We start from the raw sequence: 26,312 nt of genomic DNA, 5'->3' as shown, positions 1-26,312 counted from the left end.
ATTACTGAATGAGCTCTTGGTGTGGGGAAGGGAGTGTATTTTTATTGATAGGTTACCTTCATAGGTCACCTAAGATCTGGACCACATTGTACTGAATTACATTTTGAGATGCAGTCCCTGTCCTGAAGACTTTACAGTCTATGATAAGGGGTGTCAAAGATATGACAGGCAGAGCCATTTCACCTCACCTGCAGTGCTCCAAGGGATTCTGGGGTGGAGTGAGCGGAGACAGGGCCTGCTGCTGAATTCCCAGCTACAGAGTCCAACTGGGGGGATGTGTTAGTGCAGAGGGAAGAGTGATGGCTGCAAGAACCCTCTGCTTCCACTCTCCCTGTTGCCACTGTCTGGCCTATCGCTGCCACCAGGTCCAGATCTGGCTGTGAGGTTCTTTTGGATCTGGCCTAGGGGTCTGAGTGAGTTTGATACCCCTGGTCTATATATACAAGACTAAGAAGGGGAGGGGAAACTGAGGGAAGTGAAATGACCTAGGTAGGACTACATGACTCTAGAGATCCCTCTGATTCTATGATTTATTATAAGTCAAATGGCAAGTCAGCATTAGAACTGAGTCTTCCTGCTTCCAAGTCTTTTTAAATAGCCTCACGCGGATAAACTAATTGTGGCTTCCTCTGAGTCATCACTGTATTAGAGTTGACTCATATGATTTTGATAAAAGGATGCTATTGGGGACACAGATGTTTTTAGGAAGTGGATAAGAAATTAAGCAGACTTGAGAAATTTCAGCTTTTCCCTTGGCCTTACTTTTATTAAAGGCAGATTAAAGCTGCAATAAGTTGCAGGAGAAAAGAATGATTAAAGCAATGTAATAGAATTCATAAAGTTATATTTTGATATCTAAGGATGTGCCTTCAGAAATTATACTTACCTCTCAGCACAGCATCTGAGACAGGCTAAAAATGCACTGGGCAACACCAGTTCTGCTGTGTTGAGGGAAGTGTCTGAAAAAGTGTATTATCTCACCCTTTGCCTGCAGAAAAGCTGACAGCATGGCAGGGAGGCATAAAAAGAGGAGGGGGGAGGGTTTGAAGTGAGGTGGGGGAAAGCCCAGCACTTCTGGCAATTGCTGGCAATTATGTGGATCCAGTGACCACAATCCCCCGTGTAGGGATTTGCAGGAGCTGCAGATGCTATTCCAGTCTAGCTGAAGCAGCAGCTATGGAGGGCTAATAAAACATCCCTGCAGTGTGAAGCTTTCATTACTTGCTGTGCCCTTAAGCCTAGTTCTCTGCATAAAGTGTGTTTGCTTAAGATGCTGGTATTGGTTCTTTATTCCTTTACAAAATGGAAGGTCAGGATGTGTATTTATTCTATATTGGCATATTACTCAAAAATGAACCTTCAGGTCACTAGGTGACAGATGTTGGTTACTTTGGGGACATACCACTTGAGGTTACTCAAGCTATCAGTTTTAGCTTGCAAAAACTGAGTTCCTTAGTAGAGAAATTAAATAGTAAAAAGTAATCAATAATAGAAATTGTAACAAAATTAAAGAATATGTATATTATATGTATATAACAATGTAGTAGTTCGTTGATAATTTTTTTTAATGGCAATCTTTCTACATGGAGCTGAAAGCTATCAATAAGGAATTGAGAGACATAAATAAGAAATAAAGAACAAAATTTGGTTTTATATTTGCTCTGGCTTCCTGCAGGCTGCATGTATATGAGAGAAAAAAATTCACCTTGGTTTGTCTGTTCCAGAGATCCCAATATTATTAAATATCTAGGGGGATGAATTAGTGAGATACTTTTATAAATGTCCCTAGTGTTTATGGGGCATTTTCATTTATCTTCTAAGTGAGCTTAAATGCAAATGTCATGTGGAACGGAGTATCCTTGCTGTTTTATTTTGACTTGAAGAGGTAGCAGTTTTTCTTTCCTTGCAGCAAGGGTAACAGTTTTGTACCACATTCATTTTTCATACACTGTGATCTGCTTTCAGCATTGTGCTTGCACACGCCCTAAGCTGCTTAGCTAGTGACGTCAGCTGAGTACAGTACCGCCTTTCCTCAGGAGTGTCAACCCTTTTAAATCCAAGACTCCTTCCTGCTGGTGGGTCAGCAGTGCTAATTGTATAGTGCTTGTCTCCAGCTAGCAGAGCCTCACAGTTATAATCATTCTGCTTTATGTTATGTGCCAGCAGCCATGCTTTTCTAGATGTGTTGTATATACTGAAGCCAAGACAAAAATAACTCTAAATCATCCTAGGCAAACCTTAAAAGAATTTGTTGTTTCAGTTTCTGCTAAAGACACCTATAGATGCTTCTGTCATCTTATCCCCAAATTAGCTAAACCACAGCATGCATAACAACTCCTCTTCGTATATTCCTGTATCTTAGGGCTACTCTACATGTGCAGGTAAACACATGATAGGATTTAATGCACGTTTCACACAATCAGGCCTCCTGACATGCCACACATGCATGGCAGTAGGCACAATTGTGGGATCACACATTAGATACCATTGTGCCTCATTGCTGGTGCAAGGAGAGCCTGATCCCCCAAGAAGAAGTAAGGTTCCATGGCTGGGAGCCCCTTCAGCCAGTAGGGCTCCAAGCCCCAGGGTTACCCCACACATCCCCCAGGCTAGGAAATCAAAAGAGAACTCTGCAGCTGCTGGGATTGAGAGACCCACAGCTTTGGACTGGGTCCAGAGGTGCCCTGCAGCTGCTGGATCAGAGTTCCTTCAGCTGCAGGACTTCCAGCCCCAGCTGTGCATGTGCACCCCTGCAGTTGTAACCCCAGTCAGAAGCAGCTGGGGCTCTCAGCCAAAGGAACAGACCCTGCTACATGTGCAAATTAAAGCTGGATAGCAACCAGCTATAAAGTTATTACTAGGGACCTACCTAATTTGTGATGGCTGCCTGCTGATTTCATAGACAGAACACAGAGAAACCTCCCCTTCCCTGCCCCAGTACCCTGAAAACTGCTGACCACCTCTGGGGAGCCAGCTTTTTATTTTCTACAAGTTTTTTTTTCCCATGGATTTCACAGGCGTTGCCCGGATTTCATAAAATCTACAAAATTGTGAATTTGGTAGGTCTCTAGTTATTACACATTTTCCAGCAATAACTTTATAGCTGGTTGGACCTTTTTATGGCCTACTAGTTAATTTGTATGTGTAGCTGATCTAAAATAATTGCACAGTTAACCCAGTAATTGTGTGGTACATGTAACATGTAAAGGGCCCTTACTTTTCTTCTACTTTTCCCTTTTTTTGTGTCTGCACATTGTCTGATTTTGCTTCCTTTGAATTTAATAGAACACTGGAATTGTTTTCCAGAATTATGTATACCCTTAAATATAAATTCTTTTGGCAGGGAATATATCATTTGGTATACATCTGCAAAATATCATGGCCATCCGTCCTGATCTCCCAAGCTGGCACAATTAAGCTGGACACATTAAAAAAAAGTTTTAATTCCAGACTTCTTGCTTTATTCCTTTCTATTTAGCAGAGCTGATTTTGTCTTCTGTCATCCCAGGGAGCTAAACACAAACTCACCTTTACCAACCCACAGTGGCCCACACAGGCAGTAACTGATGATGCCTTTGCTCCTTACACTTGCTCCGTGTTCTGCTTGTCCAATATTTTGATGCTTTGATAGCAATGAAATATACCAGGGAATTAAGCAATCAGGAAACCCCTAAATAATACAGAGCAAGATAGTATGTCTCCTTAGCATCCTGGGCTATTGTGCAACTCTGTCTGCATCAAGCTGGTGTTTACAAGCTGGCTTTCATAGATACAATGTCTAGCTCAAGGTCTCAATTCTTGTCTTCAAGGCATTCAGTAGCATTATTTTAAGCTCTGAGACAAAGATAGAGGTTCTTCAATTCATTGTTGAATCCATAGGTTACTGAGGAGGCTCATACAAGATCTGCATGTTCAACTGCAGATGGGGTAACTAGTGCTGGGAGGAAGGAGTATCCTAGTGATGTTGGGTCATAGCTCTTTCCCTTTGTCTCTCTAGTTTATCTGCCTCTGTAGTGAGGCGAGTGTGCTCAAAATGATTGATGTCTTGTTTTACGTCATGGTATCACTGAGGAGAATTTAGCGCTTGAGTCTCCTAGGTATTGACATTAATGGTGTATTTCTTCAGATTGACTTTCAAGATGTCATTGAATCTCTTATTTTGCCCACTTCAAGAGTAGTGACCATAGGTGAGTTGGGAGATAAAAGACATGTTTTGGGAACCATTTGTCAGGTTTCCTTATGACACATCCTGTCCAACAGGGCTGGTATCGTAAAAACATGGCTTCAGTACTGCTGGTGCTTGCTTGAGCTTCTGTCCTTCCAAATGATATGGAGGATTTTCCAAAAACATCACTGTTGGTAATGCTCCAAAGCTTTTAGATGTTTCTGACATGTTGTCCAAGTTTCAATATTAAATCTATTTCTTTGTTGCTTCTTGTGTTTGTCATTTTGGGGCAATAGGAATGGACATGACAGAATTTATCAAACAATGATCTGTTCAGCAATCATCTCTCCTGGTCATAGCTCTGGAGATTCAAAAGTTACAATGGTCCCAAGCACACACTGACATAGTCAATCAGGTGCCCATGTTTTGAGTGGGGGTGCCTCCATGATGTCTTCCATTTGTTGCCTTGGTGGAATAAGGAGCTTGTGATGATGAGGTCATGTTCTGAAACTTGCTCATGAGAAAATTTCCATTTGAATTGGCTTTTCTCACACCTTCTTTACCAAGTATTCCTTTTCATAGTTTAGAGTCTCTCCCCACTCTAAGATTGAAATGGGCATGAAGAACTATTTTATTTATTTTGGGGACAGATGACAGGAATTGGTCAAGTTTAGGATTCTTCTTTTGTCATCTGCATCAAGGGTTGCAGCATACGCATTGATGACTGTTGCATGTTGTCTGTTGGTCAGCTGAAGATGAAGGGTTATGAGATGCTTGTTGATGCCGACTATACTTTCTGGCATCTGGGTAATAGTCTTGGTCTTGATAGCAACACCAACTCTTTGGATGTGCCTGTGTTTTTTGGCTTTCCTTTTGCAAAAAAAGGTGCAGCTATTATCATGCTCTGTGGGCTGCCCTTATTCTGTGCATCTTGTCTCATTAAGTACAGCAATGTCAATATCAAATTGTGCAAGCTCATTGGCCGCCAGTGTTGTCCTTCACTCCAGTCAGTCACTGTTAGGGCTGTCCATCAGGAAGTGAATGTCCCAAGTTGAAAATTTCATTACTAGATTTGAACAACAGATAGAATGATCTAACTATGTGTGGGAAATGTGGCAGACTATGTTTAGGGCACCTTTTCTAGCCCTCTACCCTTATGGGGTGAGCAGAGCAGATCTTAAACAGGCCTGCTCAGCTGGTATTGCAGCTGCTGAATTACACACCTGTCTATTCCATGTGCACAGTCATTGCCTCCAGGTAGGACTGTGACAAGGGACTTCCGGTAATCATTAGCCCCTGCCCCCATTGCCACTTGCCATAGGATTTCCTAATAAAGGAAGACATTTGTTGGGAGTGCCTTAACATGGGGATGCTGTCATGCATCAGCTACCATGTAATACTGTGTGGGAAGAAAATTGAAATCCAATGGTAAAGAAAATCTACTTGATCGAAGGTTTCTATTACACTGTCGCCATCATCCATCTTTGCAGCCATTGTGAAATAGTCTTCCTTTATCTGCCTGTTCCATTACTGAGGACTTTTATTTTTATTTTTGGGTTGCTATTAGTCTGGAAACCACACTTGCAACCTTGATGCCATGGATAACCTTACCAGGAGCACAAAACTCCAGGTGGCATTGCTCTTGAAATCATAGGTAACATAGGTGGCAGCAACCCTCTCTATTCTGTCAAGGTTGCAGTCCTCGGAAGGGCTACACATACTCTCTTAGCCAATGTTCAAGCAGCTGCCTTGCTTCTCAAACTCGTCTCTTATGATGGATGAGGCCATGACTCAGAATCCTTTTCTTTTCAGGGTGGGGTGGGCAGGGGGTAGAATACCTATAAACTTCTATGAGCGGTAAACAGCAAACTTTCTTCAGTCCAGCAGCCCCTCATTGCCTGCTGCCATTAAAACTGATAGGGAAGCTACTGTTTTCACATATTTTTCTTCTCCTCCTCTATAGGTAAGTACAGGAAAACTTTCTGGAACATGCTTAGTTGCACCTTTCTTATTTACATTTAGTTGGAAACAAAGAGAACACTGAATTAGGAAAATGTTCTTCCAAGGAGTCATTTCAAGCTCTTGAGTTAGAAATGACAGTGAATCAGTTTTATTTTTAAAGCCTCATGACTAGAATACCATTGTGATTCTGCTATGTGGTTTTAGCAGTGTGTGGTATATTTCCTGCATGCTACCATGGAGTGGAGAGTACTGAAAGATACTCCACATGTTCTTTCCTCTTTTCTGGTAACTATTGCACTCTGTGAAGCCTACAGAAGCTCAAAGACTTTTTTTTTTCTAGAAACAGTGCCAGTATCTCTTTACTATGCCATCCATCACGAATGCAGTGCCCTGTGACTCTCACTTAATTATTTTGGCATAGCTTGTAAATAAACTTTCTAAGAAGGTTTAGATGTATAGCAGATTTTGCTGTTGAATTACAGAGAGTAGAATTAGGAACAATTACAACATGCCATGCTTAAGAATGGGAAGGATGTTCTTCTATTTGAATGCACTAGACTCAGACTCAGGGGAGCTGGGCTTACTTCCTGGCTCTGTCATGGTTTTCCAATGTGACCTTAAGCAGGTGCCTCATTCTTCTCCTTGCAAGGTAGAAAAGATATCAGTTTCCCTTGCAAGGTGTTGAGAATTAAATTCCTCAGTACTTATGAGGCATTCTGACAATAGTGATGGGGTCCATACAAGGACTTTTTGGGAAAGACTTTTTGGAGGACAATAGCACCTTTTTAACCAAGCAAATAAATACTTTTGACATTTAAAAAATGAAGGAGAAAATGATGTAAAGAATGTAATTAACCATGTATGGATAAACTGCTTGTGATGTCTTCTAAACTGTGACCTTACACTTTATGGGAGCTGACTCACGTAATTTCAGTAAAGATATAACCTTGGGAATAGATTCTTTTGAGAAGTGGATAAAGCAACACTCCTAGCTTGAGATATTTCAGCCTGTCCCTTGATTTTTTTTCTTATTATTTAAGTTTCATAGTCAGATGGAGGTTGCAGTGAGCTACAGTAGGAAGGCTGTTCTGGTGCTGTTAATCATATATCAATTCAAAATACCTAGTCATAAGTATTTTAAAATTATAAAAATTATAAAAAAATAAAAATTGAACTCTGCCAAGCTTACTCATAAGTCAGGACTCCTTAGTAAACTAGACCAGAAAATGGCAGTGTCTCTCTTTAGCAACATGGGCTATTAATAACAAACATATCTGGCTGATTTCTAAAGACTATTTTCCCATAGAATTTAGTGTAGAATTCTAGGTCTTGATCCTTATCTTCAAAACATTCAGTGGCTCAGTCCTAGGATACCTAAAATAATCATTTAAAACTGTGGAATGAAGATAGTGGTAGACAAATCCATTCCTCGGGTACAACAGAACTGTCCACTGCTGAAGTAGAGCTCATCTATTCAGGTGACAGAGCTTTCTTTGGGAGCAGTCCAACACTGGAATAAACTCCTACAGGAACTGAGAACCATTACAAACCTCTTAGTCCAGTTTTACTCCTGGGAAGAGAATGAGATAAAAAATGAATCTCACGTGACAGCTATTAGTCACATTGCATAATCCTGGGAAGTATCAGACATCACAGTAGTGAAGGTGACATAGAAGCCTCTATTGAGTAGAAGCAGGAAACTCTTTGGCATGTCAAAGTGAAAAAATAAAGAGGGAGGAAAGATATACAATCATTTATGTTTTCTAGCTCTGACAGAAAGTTCACTGAGGTCTTATCTTTTTTCTGAACCAATTTGCTCTAGATGAACAGCTAAACTATCTGAGAATAGATAGACCAAATGGAGGAAGTGACTAAAAATAAAATATTGCTGGAATAGTAGGTGCTTTTCCTCTTACCATAATTAATACTGCTCATCTTTGTACCAACTATTTCTTATAAAGAAAATAATTAGAGTTGTCAAAAATTCTGTTTATCATTAACAAAAATTAGCAAAGTTAAGCCCTTGCAGAATCACTGTAGGAGGGTGAACAATTTTAAAAGCAATTCTTACAATTGGTGCCAGTCCTGAGCTTCAAATTCTGGATTCAGAGTCTGAACTACAATGGCCTGGGCCAGACATGCAGGCACATTAAAGTGTTCAGCACAGCTAATTTGCAGCACCAGGATTCCTGATAGCAACCACCCCTGAATAAAAAAGTGGTGCAACACATACCAAAGTGGTGTGGACTGGGAGAAATGTGGAGACAGGGAGCAGGCAGCCCAGGGCTATCTCCGCATGCTGCAGAGCCCTCACACGGAGGCACCCTGCACCCCAGCCAGCCTTCCCACCTGAGATGCAGTGTGCCTTGAGATGGGGGAGCAGGCAGCCCTGGGCTAGCTGCTCCCCTGTCTCTGCATGTCTCAGTGTGGGGGCTCTGCTGCAGAGTCCCCATACTGAGGCATTGGGATCACCCATGTTGAAGCACCCTGCATCCCAGCCAGCCATAGAGTGGCTGGCTGGGGTGCAGGGTGCCTCAGAGTGGGGACTCCTCATGCCTCATCGGGGTGCTTCACAGCACATGGAGATGAAGGAGCAGGCAGCATTGAGCTACCTACTCCCCCATATCCATGTGCCACTCTCTGGCTGGCTGGGGAACAGGGGCCTCAACATGGGGCTGCCTGCTGGCTAGCCCTGTGCTGAGGCACCCTGTGCCCCAGCCAGAATGCCCTGCATCACATGAAGCAGTGGGACAATGTGTCTCAGTGAAAAGCACACAGGCAGGGGTGTTCACTGCAGCACAAATTTGTGCCACTATTTGTGCTGATACAAACTTATGCCCCTGTTTGTGTGCATGCAGCCAATATGTGCACGGGGATTTGGTGCTGAGTTTTGTTTCATCCTTTGCTAGAGATAAGTATTAAACCTGAATTTGGGTTTTAGCCCCTTAACAAGGTTGCCAGTATTCACATTCAGGGCTTGCTTTTTATTAACATCCTATTTCAGAACATGAATTTAGAGAATGACTGTCACTTGCAGTGTTTATGCAGGTCTCAATCCAAAGCTCCTTTGAAATCCATGTAAAGAGTCACAGCAATTTTAGGGGGCTTTTAGATCAGGTTCCTAATATTCTAATTTGGATTTTTTTGATCTAATCAAATCTAGAGGAGGGAAACTACATTTATTGACAGGAATGAACGACAGAATACTTTTACTTGAAAACCAGCCATACACATCCCTTCACTTTATGAAAAATCTCTAGAAGTTGATAGAGATTAAATCAATAGGAAGCCATACATAGCATTTTAATTCTGTAAAAAAGAACTCTAATAACATACAGAATTTAATTTAAAATTCTTTAAAGACCTTTGATAGTGTTCTATATCCTAGATACACATTTCTATTAAATTTTGTGGCATAATAATTGAAAAAAAGCCCCAAACCTATAGAGAAATGATCAGTTTGCTCTTAAATTCCCTGGGGATATTTTCATCTGGGAAATACAAGCAACTGGAACTACTTCAGATTTTGATCATGACTTACAAAAGTACTTTTGTATTGCACTACAACAGTGTGAATTGCTTACAATTTATGATTGCTTTCCCTGCTTTTCTCTGATAGGTCATTGCTTGTGAACAACAGTATGACTACTCTTATGATGCTCGGTGTGACGTATGGTCCCTGGGGATCACAGCTATTGAACTGGGTGATGGAGAACCACCCTTATTTGACATGCATCCTGTGAAAACGCTTTTTAAGATTCCAAGGTATGGCACTAGATGGCTCTCTTGACTCACTAGTTTGTTGTTCATGGGGAGTCTAGTGAGAAGTAAAATATTTTGTAAACATTTTTTTTCTCAAATCATAAGAAACCTTCATTGGAAAATAGATAAAAAGAAATGCTTTTGTTAAAATGATTCCTATTCTGTCTGATTTTGGCAACCAAGAACCACAGGGTCTAGTTGAAATAATAGAATTCAATATTTACTTTATCTTTGTCTTGGAATTTGATTTTCATACCATCCATAGTAGACTTCAGATATAATTTTCTTAGCTAATATTGATAAACCCTTTTGTTTCAAAATAGGCAGGTGTCAGTATCTAAAGAGGTAGTATAACATTTTTAAATAGTATTCATCTGAAATCTTAGACTTGCCTGATTGTGAAAGAAATGCATATTGCTTTGATAATGGTATATAGTAATCTGTCAATTTTAGTAAATTGCATTTTTTATTTATTTTTTAATTTAGCTTTGGATAATAAGACGTGCACTAATATGTATATATGAAATTGCAATAGATGCACTTTATACATGTATTAGTGTAACTGGAATCTTTTATTTCACATGATCTTTTTGTTTTGATTTGGCTTCTGTGGACTGGGGTTTTTAACTGTACAAGTCAGGATTGTATTGACAGAGTGAAATAGAATTTAACAACAGAGCAGTCATAATACTTGGACATTTTTTTTCAAGAATTTATCCAAGGTTGATTGTGGACTGGCAAATGCTTGTCTTTTCCACATTTCTTTGTAAACAAAGAATCACCGCGGACTGATAGCAGTTTAAAAGCTTCAACAATACAAGTGTTTGACCTTTTGTTATCTGCACAATCGCACAATTATCATGGGCTTTTAAAATTCATCTGATTGTAATTTGCATTTCTGATTAAGTCTATTTATATGCAGATGAGGCTGTCTTAGGTTTTGCGTCATAATGTTATCTCCTTATACCCAACCCAGACTGAACTGCCACCACTCTTCCAAAAATTATTCAGATTGAAGCAGCAGTTCATCTTGTTGCCTTTGCGCATGTATAAAACAGGTCATGGCAATTAAAGCAGCAAGGGAGGCTTCAGATTTCTAAACTAATATCCATAAATTTTATCAGATGAATGCTCAAAACAGTTTAAAAGGACAGCAATCATGTCAGTAGTGTAAAGTAACAGCAAGTGATAGGAAGATATATGGAATAGGACTTAAGGATGCTTTCATTTTTGTTTATGATTTATCCTTTTTTCTGTCAACTGCTGTATGTCTTTAGGATTTCACATCAAGATGAGGTGTCTGTCTTGATGAGATAAATAGCATGTTAGTTTACTAAGTAAACTGCTTAATGGTAGCAGTCCTTTGTTGTTTTTCTTGAGGCAAGAGATTTTCATCTGCTTTGCATTTATGAGCTAGAACTCTACCACTAGTAACAGTCCCCTCACATAAGACATAATGGACTATGACAGGTGCTAGATGGCTCGAGGGACTGGTTATGGGATATGGAGCATGCCCTCTCTAGGTACTGGTTTGAATACAAAGCCATATACATAGCAAATAGTGACCAAATATTGCTATCTTCTGATTGTTATTTGACAGTCTAGCAATGGTCTCCTTCCAGTTTCTTGTGCAGATAGTACTTTTTTGTCAGTGCTAACAAAAGAGTTTTTAGGCATCACTCATATCTCAAGTTACTGTCTCCAAGTGAAATAAACACTCTAGGAAGGCAGTGGGTAAAAGTGTAGCACATAGGGAAGCTTGTAGCATACCAGTCACTGCTGTACAGCACACACAACTCTGAATTTTCTCTGACCTTAGTCTGGTATCTTTAATGAATGCTGCTTTCATTATAAAAAGCATGTGTGTGAATGAGATGGTATCCTTATTTTCTGTCTCTAAATTCCTATGATGATTTATATCTTTGAATTCCCATGATCTTTACTTGTGAACCTTCTGTTCCATGAACATTTTGTTCTCAAAATTGCTGTAGCCTCTTACAGAAGATACAAGCATGTTATTCTAAATCATGGAGACGTTACTTCCTTTTCAATGTTTTCTCTTAACTCCGAATAAGTTATTTAACTGAATGTACGTGGTTGATCATTGTATATAGGGAAAAAAACCAAATAGGGCTCTAGTTTCTTGTCTTGATATCAATAGGTTTGATCCAGAACCCTCTCCCTCCCTCCACCACAAAAAAAAAGAGATGCTGCTGCCTTTTGGCTTGTGCTGGCTGATGTATGCATAGGTCCAAGGAAACAAACACTTTGTGGAGGACTGAAGCAAAGCATATTCAAGGGTAAGGAAAAAGAGAGCTTCAATGAGCTCTCCAACTTTCGAATGCCTCTGCAGGCTCTCAGGTCTTTGTATAGTACCTGATCCATCATGTGGACAACAAATTAAAAGGATTGGGTTTTCTTTCACCTAAATTAGTGTCTCAGTCTGAAATGGTGAATTTCCATTCCGTTACATTTTCTTGGAGTTTTAAATGGGATTCTGTTGGGTTTCAGCTCTGTATACACATACATAATGATGTAGGAATGAGACAGCACTAAAGTTGGTTGCAGTATTATTCTGTGCCTATGGTAACCCACAGCCAAGTAACATTTTCTCTGGAAACGTAAGGAGTCACTGAGAAGAATGAACAATAAATGCTATGAATTATCGAATACATATCTCACTGCTGCAGAACATCCTACATTATTCCAACTGCTTTTATTCTCTCTTGGTTACTTTTGCTGACTGGACTCATTTGAACTTTAACGGGGGCATAATTGTCATTCACAATGAGTGACACTTGCATCTCACTTGGACATCACATAGTTGTTTTCTCTGAAACAAGTCCTTGAGCAATCAGAAATGATTATGCCCTTGTTCTCCTACGTTCTTAACTGCAGCCTTTTGATTTCCATTTTTTTCGTACTGCGCTAATCTGCTGTATGTACTGTACATTTCCGTGTCTTAGCAAAACATTTTGCAGTCATTCTGGTGTTTCCTCTTCAAGAAGAGGAATAATTAAATCTTATGACTGCACTTAAAAGTAAAAAGTGTCAGACTGACTGTCCTCCATCAGGTGCAGATCCAGGATTTTACGAAGCGGGGCATGGAAGCAGTGCCTGGCACTGCAGGGGTTGACTGCATCCTCTACTCCTAGCCTTTCCACTCTCTGCTCCACTGTGGGGTGGTAGTGGCAGGAGAAAATACCATTTGGGTGGGCTGAAGGCAGTTGTGGGGCTGGCGTGCGCTGGCAGCAGAAGAGCGCGCAGTGGAGGCACTGGGTGTGGCACTGCAGTGGCGGGGCATGGTGCTGGTGCTGAGCAGCACCTGGTGCTACAGGATGGTAACATCATGGTGCTGCTGCTGTCGCCGGTTGCCACAAAATTAGTTTTGGGGGGGTTAAACCCTGTTAGCCCCCACCTTCTGCTGACTATGCTGGGGGGGGCGGTGGGCAGCCAGAGGGAGGGTTGGGACAGACCATGCCATAGGAGCAGGAGTCAGGAACTTTATTAAGTCCAGAAGAAGGTAAATCTTTCCCCCACTCCCTTTCCCTCCATGGTCAGAGGCACATCCCCTCTGCTTCCTGCTGTTCTGGAGGCAAGAGGAGCTCCAGAGCTGCTCCATACAGTCTGTGTGGCAGCTGAGCTCAACCCAGGAGACATCTCAGGAGAATGGCAGCAACAGTAGCTGCAGGTGAACAGATTCCCCTTCCCTGCACTTACCTGCTCCTGGGTTGGAAGGGAACACCCAGAGGGAGAAGTCAGGCAGTGTCGTAACAAGGTGGGGATGAGCAGGGCAATCTCCCTGGGAGCCAAATTGAAGGGGCGCCAATAGGTGCTGCCCAGTCAGGGCGGGGCATGGGATGGAGCTGCAGGCAGTTTGTTTGGGGGGGCACAGGGATGAGGGGAGGGCAATTCCTACTGTTGCGTGCACTCCTGGGCAAGCATGGGGGAGTGTATGCCCCCCGGATCTGTGTGTGGGGCTAGGGCAGGCTGCCACTGAGGGCTTTGCCCTGGGTGCCAAACTTCCTTGTCACTATTTAGCAATAGTCTTTCATAGTAGGCAAATAACATGCAGATAATGCAAGGTAGAAACCACAGGATATTTGGCATTGCAGAAAAGTTTTCCTTTTAAAAAGAATAAAAGCGAGGGCAGTATTGTCAAAGTTCCCAGTGGAAAGGAAACCCTTTTGTTTGTTTTGTTTTCTAGATGTGATGTGATGTAAACCTTTCCATTTTATTTTTTTCCAAACAAAATGGAGCAGCTTGTTGCCAGCTCTGGGGACTCTCAAGTCCACCCAAACTCTGTGAGAGTTCTCCGTCTGTGACGTAGGGAAATGCTTTGCCATGGACCTGGAACCTGAGAAATCCTGAGGGCCCCAGATAGAGCCAGGTTTCTCAGGGCTTCTGTAGACCCTGCTGCAGAGCTATGAGCCTAGACCTGGAGTTTTCTGGATTGCTAGACTTCTTGCTCTGAAGCAGGGAGCCTAGACATCCTGAAAGCCCTAGCTTAAGATGGGATTCAGGTCTGTCATATTCCTAGATTCACACTGTATGCTCTCAGGACCTCCTGAAATACAGGAGCCAAGAGATTCCCAACCCTGAGACAATCTTGGTGTGGCATAGGTACCCCAGAGTTAAAGGATCATCAAACCCTGGACTGCCTGGCTGGCCAGGTTCTATCTGATCTGAACTTCCAGCTGACTTAAACTTCCTATGATTCAGCAGACATTCATTTGACTCCGACCCATATCCTCACATTGTTTCAGTTTCTACACAATGGCATTTCTGACAAAATCAGTAAATTCCCAGTGGGCTGTGCCTCCAATGTATTTATAATACTTCCTTTTGCTCTAAGAAATATTTGAAAATAAAACACAGGCAACTATCCAGCAGAGAGGTTATGGGACTATTCTAATTTTCACCTTTAAGTCCAAGGCAATGAAGCCACAAAGAACTTCGGAAGTAGAACTTCATTCTGACCCCTAGACATTGTTTTGTGCATACTTACTGGCTGTTTATCAGAGCCTCCTCCCTCCATACCTCCTCACAATCCCTCTGTTGCCTGATGTACTCCTCTTCCCACTCTCACTCTTCTCCATGCTACCTCTCTTGCCCCTTAATGTCTTCTACCTTCCCTATTTCCACATTGCTCCCATTACTACATTCTGACAGTCCTGATTAAGATCTGAATCTTTAGCTTAGTTTCACTTGTTTTTGAGATCCTTCACATTGTTCATTAGAGAGGAGAGTATTGAGGAGTACTTGGCCACACCAAACAGTTCTGGCTGCTATAAATTGCTGAAAGAGTCTTAAAATGCATTTCTCTTCTTGTTATTCCTGTGTAAACAATTGCTGAATTTCACTCGAGTCTTTTTTAGGGCCATGTCTGAAAAGGGAGGGAAGGGTGATCCATAAGACACTGTATTTATTAAGTCTTAAAGCAGCCGCAGTTCAGTTTCAAGTAAAATGTTTCTTCCTACACTCATTTTCTTTGCCTAACTCTTACACAGAATTAGAAGAGGAAGGGATATGCATTTGTGAACTAATGTACAAATTTTATAAAAACCTATTTCATAGACAGCTGTCCACTTATGTGAGGGGGCAGCATTGGGATTACAGGCATATATTTTAGCCCTAAAACTGGTAACAAGAGAGAAGCATTAACTTAAAGCAAAAGTTAATATTTTAGTTTGCAATGATGCCTATATTCTCCTTCATCAAAATGAATTCTTGGACCTAGCTCATAAATCTCCTGAATAGGGACCTCCAGCGCCTACAGATAGAGATAAATCATACTGAGAAGATACTGAACCATGAAATGATTCTGTTAACATGTCATCTGTCTGGAATATATTTTCAAATCTCCAACAGAAGGGTCTAAATTATGAAGGGAAGGTGGCCTACCAAAGTTAGTGATTCGGGATTTGATACTTTTAACCTCTTCCATCTGCTGCCACTACTTAAGCATGCTTGTTTTGGCATAATATTTTAAAGTAAAAGATTGTCTAATGTTGACTATCATTAGAACTAAGAATGGTTCTAAAGTGAAATAGACCCATAAATTCTTCACATTATGTTATCTCTTGAAAAGCATTACATCATGTAGATAAAATCTCTTAAGCTACTAGTACTGGGAACATTTTGAAAAGAAAACTAATGGCTAGGATAAGTAACATGGCAAAGAAGAGATAAGTATCTTGCATTATAGTCTGGGGATTTGGGGACCGGAATATATTTGTCAGTCGTAGGATGATCATAAACTAACCAGTGCAGTGTGACATATTCATATCCATATCCAGGCTGCAGATGTATTATATCTATAGACCTAGGTCTTCATCTGCTTGGTAGAGAGGCAGCTGTTCTCAGGTAAAAAAGAGAGTTGCAGTTAAGAATTGGAGTCTGTTTCTGATTTGGTCCCAGACTTCTTGGATATGTTGCTCACAACCAGATTTTGCTCTTAGATTAATTTAGATCAGAAGTAACTCTTTTGAAAGCAGTAGTAGACAACTATTTAAAAAAAACTAATCTGAGATTAATTATGCTTAGAGGAATTTTCAAAAGTGCCTTTGTGCTTCACTGCCTATTATCTCATTTCACTTTTGAGATTATGAAAAGTGTCCAACATTATTTCCACTGATTTCAATGGGATTGGGGTGTTTTTGAAAATCCCAGGAGATATCTAATTCTTGCCTAATTACTTTGAAAATCTGACTCCTTGCCTCTCTGTTCCCTAGCTCTCTGACTGTCTCCAGAGAATTTTGGAAGCAAATCAGTGCAGTGACCATAATTTAAGAAGAGCAGCATTGCCATTTAGTCACCATTTACCATTTATAACTGTAGCTTGGTATTCAAGGTGTTCTTAGAATATAGAATATAATGAAAGCTGCAAATTACATGGTAGTTTCCTTTTTTTTTTACATCTGTAGAAGAAAAGCCATTATCGACTTAGAAAACAGGAGTCAAAAGGAAAGCTAAAATAATCTTTGAGCTAGAGGTCACCATCCCAACCGTTGCTCTTCCTCCAGTAGTTTCATGGACTTTTGGCATGGACACTTTTCTAAAGCTTTAAGATGCTTCCTCTTGCTATACCAAAGTTTGAACCAAAGGTTTAGTTATCCTAGGGGGGAATCCAAATGACCCTTATGATGCTTCTATCATACAGTGGATTGGAAACAGGAGCGATAAGAAGATCTCCCTCAAAACTAAGTCTTCTTGTGTGGCAATACTGTGTGCTAGCAGGCACCCTACACAACAATGTCATAAAAAAAATTAAATCCATTAAATTATTCACACAGCAACATGAAAGCCAAGGAGTAAGGCAGGTTAACGTTGTTGTTTTTTCCCTTACGGAGTCTGGGGAAAATATGTCTTATTTGCATAGGCAATGAGTTTTGTGTTACCCATAGAATGCTAAAATTGTGTGTCTGTGGTTCTAGGGATTAGGACTTTGCACTGGCAGAGCTGTGTAGGGAGCTGTGTAGGGAACTGCAAACAAAATCCAGTCACCTTAAAATAGTGAAATTCACCAGTGGAGCTTAAATCAAGCTGTTCCAGGACGAACTTGGTTAATCATGTGTCGCTGATTGTAGTGTTATTTTAATTATAGCGTTTGTTGCTAAAAAGCAGAGACAGCTCTATGCATGTGCTTCTGAAGCTATATAAAGTACATTGATTAACTATTGCCCTTTTAGACCCTAAAATGGATACAATCATTGTAGTGCTTGTTTTGTGGATTTTAGCAGTCACACTGTAGGAAAATGAGAGACTGATTCACCACTCTTTTATACCACGTGCAGTCATTATGTGTGCCCAAATACTAGTAATAGCTATCACATCAGTATTCTCCAGTCATACCAGGTGGCAGTGTTTGACAGTCCTTCTGTGCTTACCTTCTACAAGCATAATTAACTACACCATTTAGGAAGCAATGGAGAATCAGGCCCTAAAATTATAACATCATATTAGAACATTAATACAATCCTTTCTTTAAACATAAGCCTTTGGTCTACACTATTTTCTGTAGGTAAACTATTGTGTAAACTATATGTCCATTAGTATTAGGTCAATGAGAAATTTAATAAATAAATGTTGCAGGGTTTTTCTGTTCACAAATTATGCACAAAGAGGTTTTGATTTTTGCAGATGCGCTCGTTATTTATCTTTATTCACAAAACAGTTTCAGCAAGCAGTTTGTGGTCTGTAGCTGTTCACGTGCAATTCACTGTGAATATTCAAAATTCAGAATTCCAGCTGTTTGGACAAAATGCTGGTCACGTGGTATACTCCTCTTCCTCAGTTGGATAAGAGTCTATTTAGAAATGTGAATGCATGCCGTTACAATGATAAAAATATTGTCTTATGTGAATACACTACCATACTTGTTTAAAATATGCACTTTCAGCAAACAGATCTGCCAATAAACTCATTTGCAAAATCATTCATGAAAAGTGAGAAGATAAGAGGTGTGAACACAGCTGAAATAAAATTCTTTGGAAAATGCAAATGAAGACTCATAGGACAATCTGACAGTATCTGCCCAGCTCTAATATTTTAGCCATTTCCTTTGCAAACAGAAGAAAAGGATCACCCCTTATATTCTGTTTTGCTCTGTGTCCTGCTTTTTAAACTTCTCACAATTCTAGGAGGGAGCTGAGTTGCCTGCCAGATTTGTTAGTGAATCCATATGTAGCCCATTTCATGCATTAAATGCACATAAGCTATTTTAGTCAACCAATGCCCAAAGTAAATTATTGCTATTCAGAATCCATTGCATAAGTAAGAGCAGACTGTTAAGATACAGTAAGTGCCATTTTGTTTTGCTCTAGTGGAAAATTTCATGCTGACAAGGTCAAGCCCTGCAGTCTGAATGCAGTCAAGTGATGAAAGGCACATCCAACATGAGGAGAGGTGGTAGATGGACATCCACTAACTATTGTCTGCTTTGAGACAACTCAGCATTTTAAATGCAGCATTCCAGTTATGTTACATGACTGTGCCACACTGTAAAATTCTGCTTTGCAAATAATTGCAAATTAAAAGTATTATCATTTAAATATGTTTCAGAACTGGTCACCAATTAAGCAATAATTCCTAAGAAACTGCAATAGTTAATGATATAAACTGTAATTTTTCTGAAGCAGCCATACTCCAAGGACAGTGAAACAGTCATTAAATACATTAATTATTGCTTTTAAGGAGATTCCTGCTATGTTGCATTATAAACCAGACGATATAATGGAGAACATGTAGCATGGCTGAAATTTTGTAGTGCCGAGAGTACTTATGCTCTACATTTAAAATGAGTTTGAGGGCAGGGTGGGAAATCAGTCAGTTATAAATAGTTAACAGCCAATTTTCTGCCATTCAGGCAAAAGAACAGCTTCCTTTAGGTAGATAATTTACATGTAATATTTCTTTGCAGTAAGACGTTTACTGTTCTGATATTTTTGTATGATTGATTAAGGTACTTTGTTATGGAAATAGATTCTTAGGATAAAAATAATTGAGCTAATGTAAGAGTCAAATTGCACAGTACAGATCTAGGTAGCTACTTTTCCAATATATAAATCTACATCATTAGGAGAGGTTGCTGAGAGGCTACCGATGCCTTATTAGATAAGGCTTAGATAGATTACTTGCAGTACTAAGCAATTTACAGAGAAAAGGAAATGGGCTTCCAATACAGCATAGAAATGAAACATCACAATTATTTGAGATTCTCTGTAGCCTTGGAAACAATATGGAAGTGGTGACATCAGCAACAATTACGTGCAATTTTTATCTTCAGTTTATCACCAAGGTAACCAGAGCAGGTTTCCCTGCTTGAAATTTTAAGAATGTCTTGGTTCAGGATAAAGCGAGCATGCATGAAGCATATGTTTAGAGACTGCTAAAATGGCATTCTGTTTGCCTTTTAAAATGGTCCATCAGGATTTAAATTGTGTAAACTCATCTTTTCCCCCTCCCACCCCCATAGCAGCTGCAAGCAAATGAAGCCTCAGTTGTTGTTTTAAATGCTCTTAATGCTGGAAAGAACAACATAGTGTTGCTTTTGTTGGCTTCAAACAGCAAATATTATCTTGGCAGGGGCAGATCTATGGTTGTACCTCCCCATTCCCCCTGTCTGTGCAGTGCATGCAGTGAGCCCACCAGCTTATCTGTGCTGCCTTTGGCTGGAGCCCTTGACTCCATGCAGATCTAACCCCAGGGCTTTGTGGAAGTTGGTGCTCCACTCGGAGCCTGTGCCCATCAGCTGGTGATCTCAGAAAGCTCACAGAACATGTGGAACTCCAGCAGGAGCTGCACAGATGTGCTAGTGAGCTCAGAGAGTTCAGTGTACATGCACCCACAGCTGAAGAGGTGTGGCTGCACCCGCTTACCATGATCTTGGATCCACCTGGGAGATACAATATTGAGAGAGAAAAAAGTTGAGACCATCCATATTATTTCTTGTTTATCACTTACCAGATTTTAGAGAGGCATTTTAACAGTAAGTATTACAACTGTGCGAAATGGCACCATTCTGTTTCACCTTAAGTTTAGAGATTTTGATTTGAAACAGCTGTTCCATTTTGCTTCATTGAAACAATGAGGCTGTTTCAAGACTGTTTCAACATTTTGCTAGATCAGCCGGGGACAGAGAGTCAGCCAAGCTGGGCTGACTTCCCATCCCCAGCGCTATGGTCAAAACATTTCGACTTTCAAAATGTTTTGACTAGTCTCGTTTTGTTTTGAGGCCATTTCAAAGACCTTTATTTCATTTCAATTTTGCTGTTTTGAAACTGTCAAAACAAAATGGCCAGTGAAATTGCGCACAGCCCTTATAAGTATGTGCTAATCTTTATATACCATGCATGAAAAACTAATTAATGTACAAATGAAGTAGTGAAGTAGGTGAAGGAATTTAATTCTGGAATAAATTCTCAGGGCAAGAGATTAAAAACCTATTTAGTTAGGTACCTACAAATTGAATTAAGTTTCTTGTTATAGCCAGGTTTTCAAATTTCAGTTATGTCTAAACGTTCAAACTCCAATCCTTCATTTGTACCTCCCCACTCCAGTCCTTCACCAGAGTGCCCCAAGGGATGACAAGGTCGAATGGTCATAAACTACTACAAGACCGTTTCAGGCTGGACATAAGGAAGAATTTCTTTACTGTCCAACCCCCCAAGGTCTGGAACAGCCTGCCATCGGAGGTGGTTCAAGCACATACTCTGAACACCTTCAAGAGCAAATTGGATGCTTATCTTGCTGGGATCCTATGACCCCAGCTGACTTCCTGCCCTTTGGGTGGGGGGCTGGACTTGATGATCTTCTGAGGTCCCTCCCTGCCCTAATGTCTATAAAATCTAGGAAATCTATTTGTATCTGCATATGCAAACAGATACCTGCCAGGGGTGTGCAAAGTGCTCCCTATTCGATTCAGATTCAGCCCAAATCAGAGACAGTGATTCGATTTGTTGATTCAGATTGCTGTCCCTAATTTGATTCAGCTGAATCTGAATCTGAAGATTCGCTGCTGATTCGGAGAAACAGCAGTTTGGACATAGACCCAGCTTTATATGTTTTTTCTACATACTTCAAGGTAGCAGGCATGGTTTGTGAATGTTGTGATGCTGGGATGAGCATCCCACAGGAGTGTGGTGGGGCCCTCCATGTGCTCAGTGGCAAACCCAGAAATGGACCAGAAGAACTTCCGATCGACTTCCAGGTCTGCTGTCCCCTTTTCCCCCCAGCTCGGCAATTGGCATGGGCACCCCAGGTACCCCTCCAGGCCCAGGAGGCACCAGTTGCTGAGCCAGGGGGTAGTGCGGGGGGGCCCCACAGCGCACTTGCCAGCAGACCTGTATGTGGACCTCCATTTCTGCTGCCAAGCGTGCTGGTGAGCCCCCCACACTCCTGTGGGATTCTCTATGTACCCCAGCATTGCAGCATTCATGAGCTACCTGCTACCTAGAGGTATGTAGAAAAAACATTTAAAGCTGTCTCTATGTCCGAATCTCCGAATCTTTCCGAATCTCTCTGAATGGATTTGGAGGGTTCCGATTTGATTCGGAGAGATTCAAGGGTTCTCTGATTTGATCTGGATTTGTAGATTTGGTCACTGAATTGGGTCGAATATCCACTGAATTGAATCAGGAACCAAAGTTTCGCACAGCCCTAATACCTGCATATGCAGAACATACATCTGTATCCAGAGCAAGTCACTGTAGTCTCAGTTAATGGCTTTTACGTCTGCATATCTTCTCAACACCCCATATGCATCAATAGATATAGAAAAAGTATCTAATTCTGCTTCTACCTTGGCTTCAAGAACAGAGGTTACACATTAGACCCATAGCTCTTTGGGTTTTACAATCCAAAACAGACCTTACAGTCTTTGGTTAGTGCTTGAGCCTGCAATGGCCCACTTCACTCCTATAACTCAGAATTAATTGAGCCAAGAAAATGAAATTAGATTCTTGGATTTACAAAAATAATAATCCCCTCATGTACTCTAGTACTGCAGACAAAGTAGACACCTCACATATTGCACAATACCAAAGCTTTTCATAGCATATAATTGAAGAACAGAAGCCTTTCTCAGAAATAGAATATTGACATTCATATTTATAAAGGCAGCAATTTACTGCAAGCTGTTATATTTTTAGATATTAGTCAGATGTTAATTAGATTTCAGTTATCTTTAGGAGTGCAGTGAATGTACACATGCTATTTTATTTTTGTAACAAATAGTCCTGGCCTATGCCGTTTGACGTCTGAAGTAATTTCCAGAAACATGAAGTAGTAATAATCACGTTATTTGTGAACCTACTTGGTGAATGGGCACAATTCATTGAAAGGTATTGATCTGCCTGCTACAGTTATCAGTTTGAATAACGTTAAAATTGTATGCAACGCATTTAATCATTACTCATGATTAGTGCAGTAATAATGTTCTGGGCATATGTACCAGATTTACTATTAACAATTAGTGTCTTATATATTTTTTTGTATCACAGGTGTAATCGTAAGTTTGAACTCTTAAAAATTTTAAAGAAAAAATTCTTGGGTAGACATTGGTTATAAAACCTGGTAACTATAGTGTTCAGTAGATAAATAATCAATTTAGTGGATTGATATTATTTTAATGAAGGCCTTGTTATGTTTAGATTATATTCTTGTTATATTTTATTCCAGGGATTTTTCCATAAAATCCAAGTACTGTATTTGTCCACCACACTGGATAGACAAATTAAAGGGTATTGTTCTGTAGCTTCTGTAATGCAGCAGATCAGACTATAGATGATTATAATGGTTTCTTCTGGTCATAAAATCTGTAAGTCTATGAAAAAATATGCTGCTTTAAAATGGGACCAATAGGAATGGAGACATTTAAATGATGGAGAGTTTCTGTTTTGCCTAACAACTCAACACTGGTGTCATCTGAACCATTTCTTCATTGAAGGACATTGTACATTTCTTGCACTGTGCCTGCAGAAAAGGAAAATAGCAAGGCTAGAAACGCCCACTTGTTAGGTCATTCAGTTGACTGTGACTGTGAAGTTCAATCCCTGGTAGAGTAGGAATTAGGTTTCCATGATTGTATGAGAATAGGGTGAGTCTGAGTCAGAACAAACCTTGTACTTCATGAACAGGTTCAGCATATGCAGGCATTCCTTGTGCCAGCCTAGGTCTGTTAGCCTTCATGGAAGGAGAGATGGATGCTTGCCATCTTGGGAATACTGTATTAGCAGCTGTGTTGCATCAGCTTAGTGAACCAAAGACTGTGGTGCTGGTGTCTTCAGGAAGGCTTTGTCTTCCATGACCGCAGCCTGCTCTTTGGTGAGAGAGGCAGCTAGCTGCTGGGAAGAGATGACCTCCACCTCTCTCCCCTGGGGAGGAGGTTCTTCTTAGCCAGACTGGTTGACCTGCTCCACTGGGCTTTAAACTAAGCCCACGTGGGGGACAGGGGGACTACTGCCATTGCTGGCCCGCTGAGCAACCCTTGCAAAGCCAGCAGGCCTAGGCACTTAAGGGAGCCCACCCCCACCCCAGCCCTGGTACAATCTGTGAGCAAGACAAGAGTCCTCAAGGGGACACTTGCCTGTCTGTACACAAATGCCAGGAGCTTGGGGAATAAGCAGGAGGAACTCATCCTCCTGCTTAATGCAAATAATTATGATTTCATAGGGATAATGGAGACCTGATGGGACTCCACCCATGACTGGACCATGGGTACACCCTGTACAGGAAGGATTGAGTAAGGAAAGGTACGTGTCCCTGCAAGCTGATGTTGGTAACCAGGGTGGATGACTGGAGACCGTCTGGGTTAAAATCCATGGGGAGCATGGTACAGGGGACATAACAGTGGGAGTCTACTACAGACCTCCCACCCAAAGTCAAGAGCTTGACAAGGAGTTCACCTGGGAACTGGCTGAGGCAGCATGCTCCAGGACCATGGTTGTCATGGATGACTTCAGTTACCTGGACATCTTGGGGGAGGATCACTCAGCAAAATCTGAGCGGTCACAAAGCTTCCTATCGTGCGTGGATGACCTCTACCTGATTCAAGAAGTCTATAGGCCAACAAGAGGTAAAGTGCTGCTTGACCTGGTACTGGCTATTGGGGATGACCTAATCAGTGACCTAGTGATTGATGGGAAGCTGGGTGACAGTGACCACCTTCACCATCCACCATAAAGCTGGCAAGTCAGTCACCAACGTGGAAGTCCTTGACTTCAGGAAAGCTGACTTTGACAAGCTCAGGAGCTTGTCAGTCAGGCCCTAAGGGACCATGACCCCAGGGGGAGGGAAGTTCAGGAAGAATGGTTACTCCTCAAGGAAGCAATCCTCAATGCACAAGCCAATTCAATTCCATCTTGGAGGAAAGGCAGCAGGAGGGCACAGCAGCCCCCTTGGCTCTCCAGGGTTCTAGTAGACCTCCTGAGGCTAAAAAGAAAGGCCTACAAAGGATGAAGGCTGGGATTCACCTCCAAGGAGGAATATTCTGCACTGGTCCAGTCCTGCAGGGAGCAAATCAGGAAAGCCAAGGCTGCAACTGAACTCCAACTAGCTTCAAGCATCAAGGACAATAAAAAATCCTTTTTCAGATATGTGGGGAGCCAGAGGAAAAGCAAGGGCAACATTGGGCCTCTGCTGAACCAGATGGGACATCTGACAACTGATGCCCAGGAAAAAGCCAACTTATTAAATGGGTACTTTGCATCGGTCTTTCATCAGTCCCATGGGATGCCCATGCCCACCACGGGACAGGGAGGACCAGGTGAGGGAGATCCCCTGTCCTCCATTAATGCTGACCTCATGAAGGAACACCTTGAGAGGCTGGATACCTTCAAGTCAACTGGCCCTGGCAATCTACACCCTAGGGTACTCAAGTAGCTGGCGAGCATCATAGCCCAGCTGGTGGCATGGATCTTTGAGAACTCCTAGTGCTCTGGTGTAGTGTCCAAAGACTAGAAGAAGGCCAATGTGGTACCTATCTTCAAGAAAGGAAGGAAAGTGGATCTGGCTAACTATAGGCCCATCAGTCCAACTTCTATCCCGGGGAAGGTCTTAGAAAAGTTTATTAAAGAGGCCATCCTTAATGGACTGGCCTATGCCAACATCCTCAGGGATAGCCAGCATGGGTATGTTGTGGGTAGGTCTTGCTTGACCAATCTCATTTCCTTCTCTGATCAGGTGACCTATCACCTGGACAAGAGAGAAGAGATTGATGTCATATATCTTGACTTCAAAAAAGCCTTTGATCTGGTATCCCATGCAACTGATTCAAGAAGTCATGATCAACTCTTAGCAAAACTGGCCAGTTGTGACTTTGGGTCCACCACGATCCACTGGCTGGGAAATTGGCTCCGTGGTCAGACCCAGAGGGTACTAATTGATGAAAGTTAATAGTCATGGTGCCCTGTGACCAGGGGGTCCCCTAAGACTCTGTCCTTGGACCCACATTGTTCAACATCTTCATTAATGATGTGGACATTGGAGTCAGGAGTGGACTGGCCAAGTTCGCCGATGACACCAAACTTTGGGGCAAAGCATCCACACCTGAAGACAGGCGGATGATCCAGGCTGACCTGGACAGGCTCAGTAAATGGGCGGATGAGAACCGCTGAAAAATGCAAGGTTCTTCACCTTGGGAGACAAAATCTGCAGCATCCTCATAGGTTCGGCAGTGCTACGCTGGCTGGCACTACAGAAGAAGGAGACTTGGGGGTCATCATTGACCACAAGATGAACATGAGCCTGCAATGTGATGTTGTGGCTAGTAAAGCAACCAAAACGCTGGCTTGCATACATACACGCTTCTCAAGCAAATCCCGGGACATCATTTTCCCCTTGTACTCGGCCTTGGTGAGGCTGCAGCTAGAGTACTGCATCCAGTTTTGGGCTCCACAATTCAAAAAGGATGTGGAGAAGCTTG

At 41.5% G+C, this 26,312-nt stretch overlaps 1 protein-coding gene across 1 annotated transcript in view; it reads left to right on the top strand.

Annotated features, from left to right (window-relative positions):
• MYO3B (myosin IIIB) overlaps positions 1-26,312 on the top strand; it is a 219,885-nt gene that overhangs the window by 24,282 nt on the left and 169,291 nt on the right. The window contains exon 7 of the mRNA XM_019553538.1: positions 9,747-9,892. Coding sequence (XP_019409083.1) covers positions 9,747-9,892 — 146 coding nt within the window. The remainder of the gene's footprint in view (positions 1-9,746; positions 9,893-26,312) is intronic.

This window comes from Crocodylus porosus, unplaced genomic scaffold, assembly GCF_001723895.1.
Source record: "Crocodylus porosus isolate Cpor-Errol unplaced genomic scaffold, CroPor_comp1, whole genome shotgun sequence".
NCBI lineage: Eukaryota > Metazoa > Chordata > Crocodylia > Crocodylidae > Crocodylus > Crocodylus porosus.
Note: the sequence above shows the minus strand (reverse complement) of the source record. Positions and strands in the feature narration are given on the sequence as shown.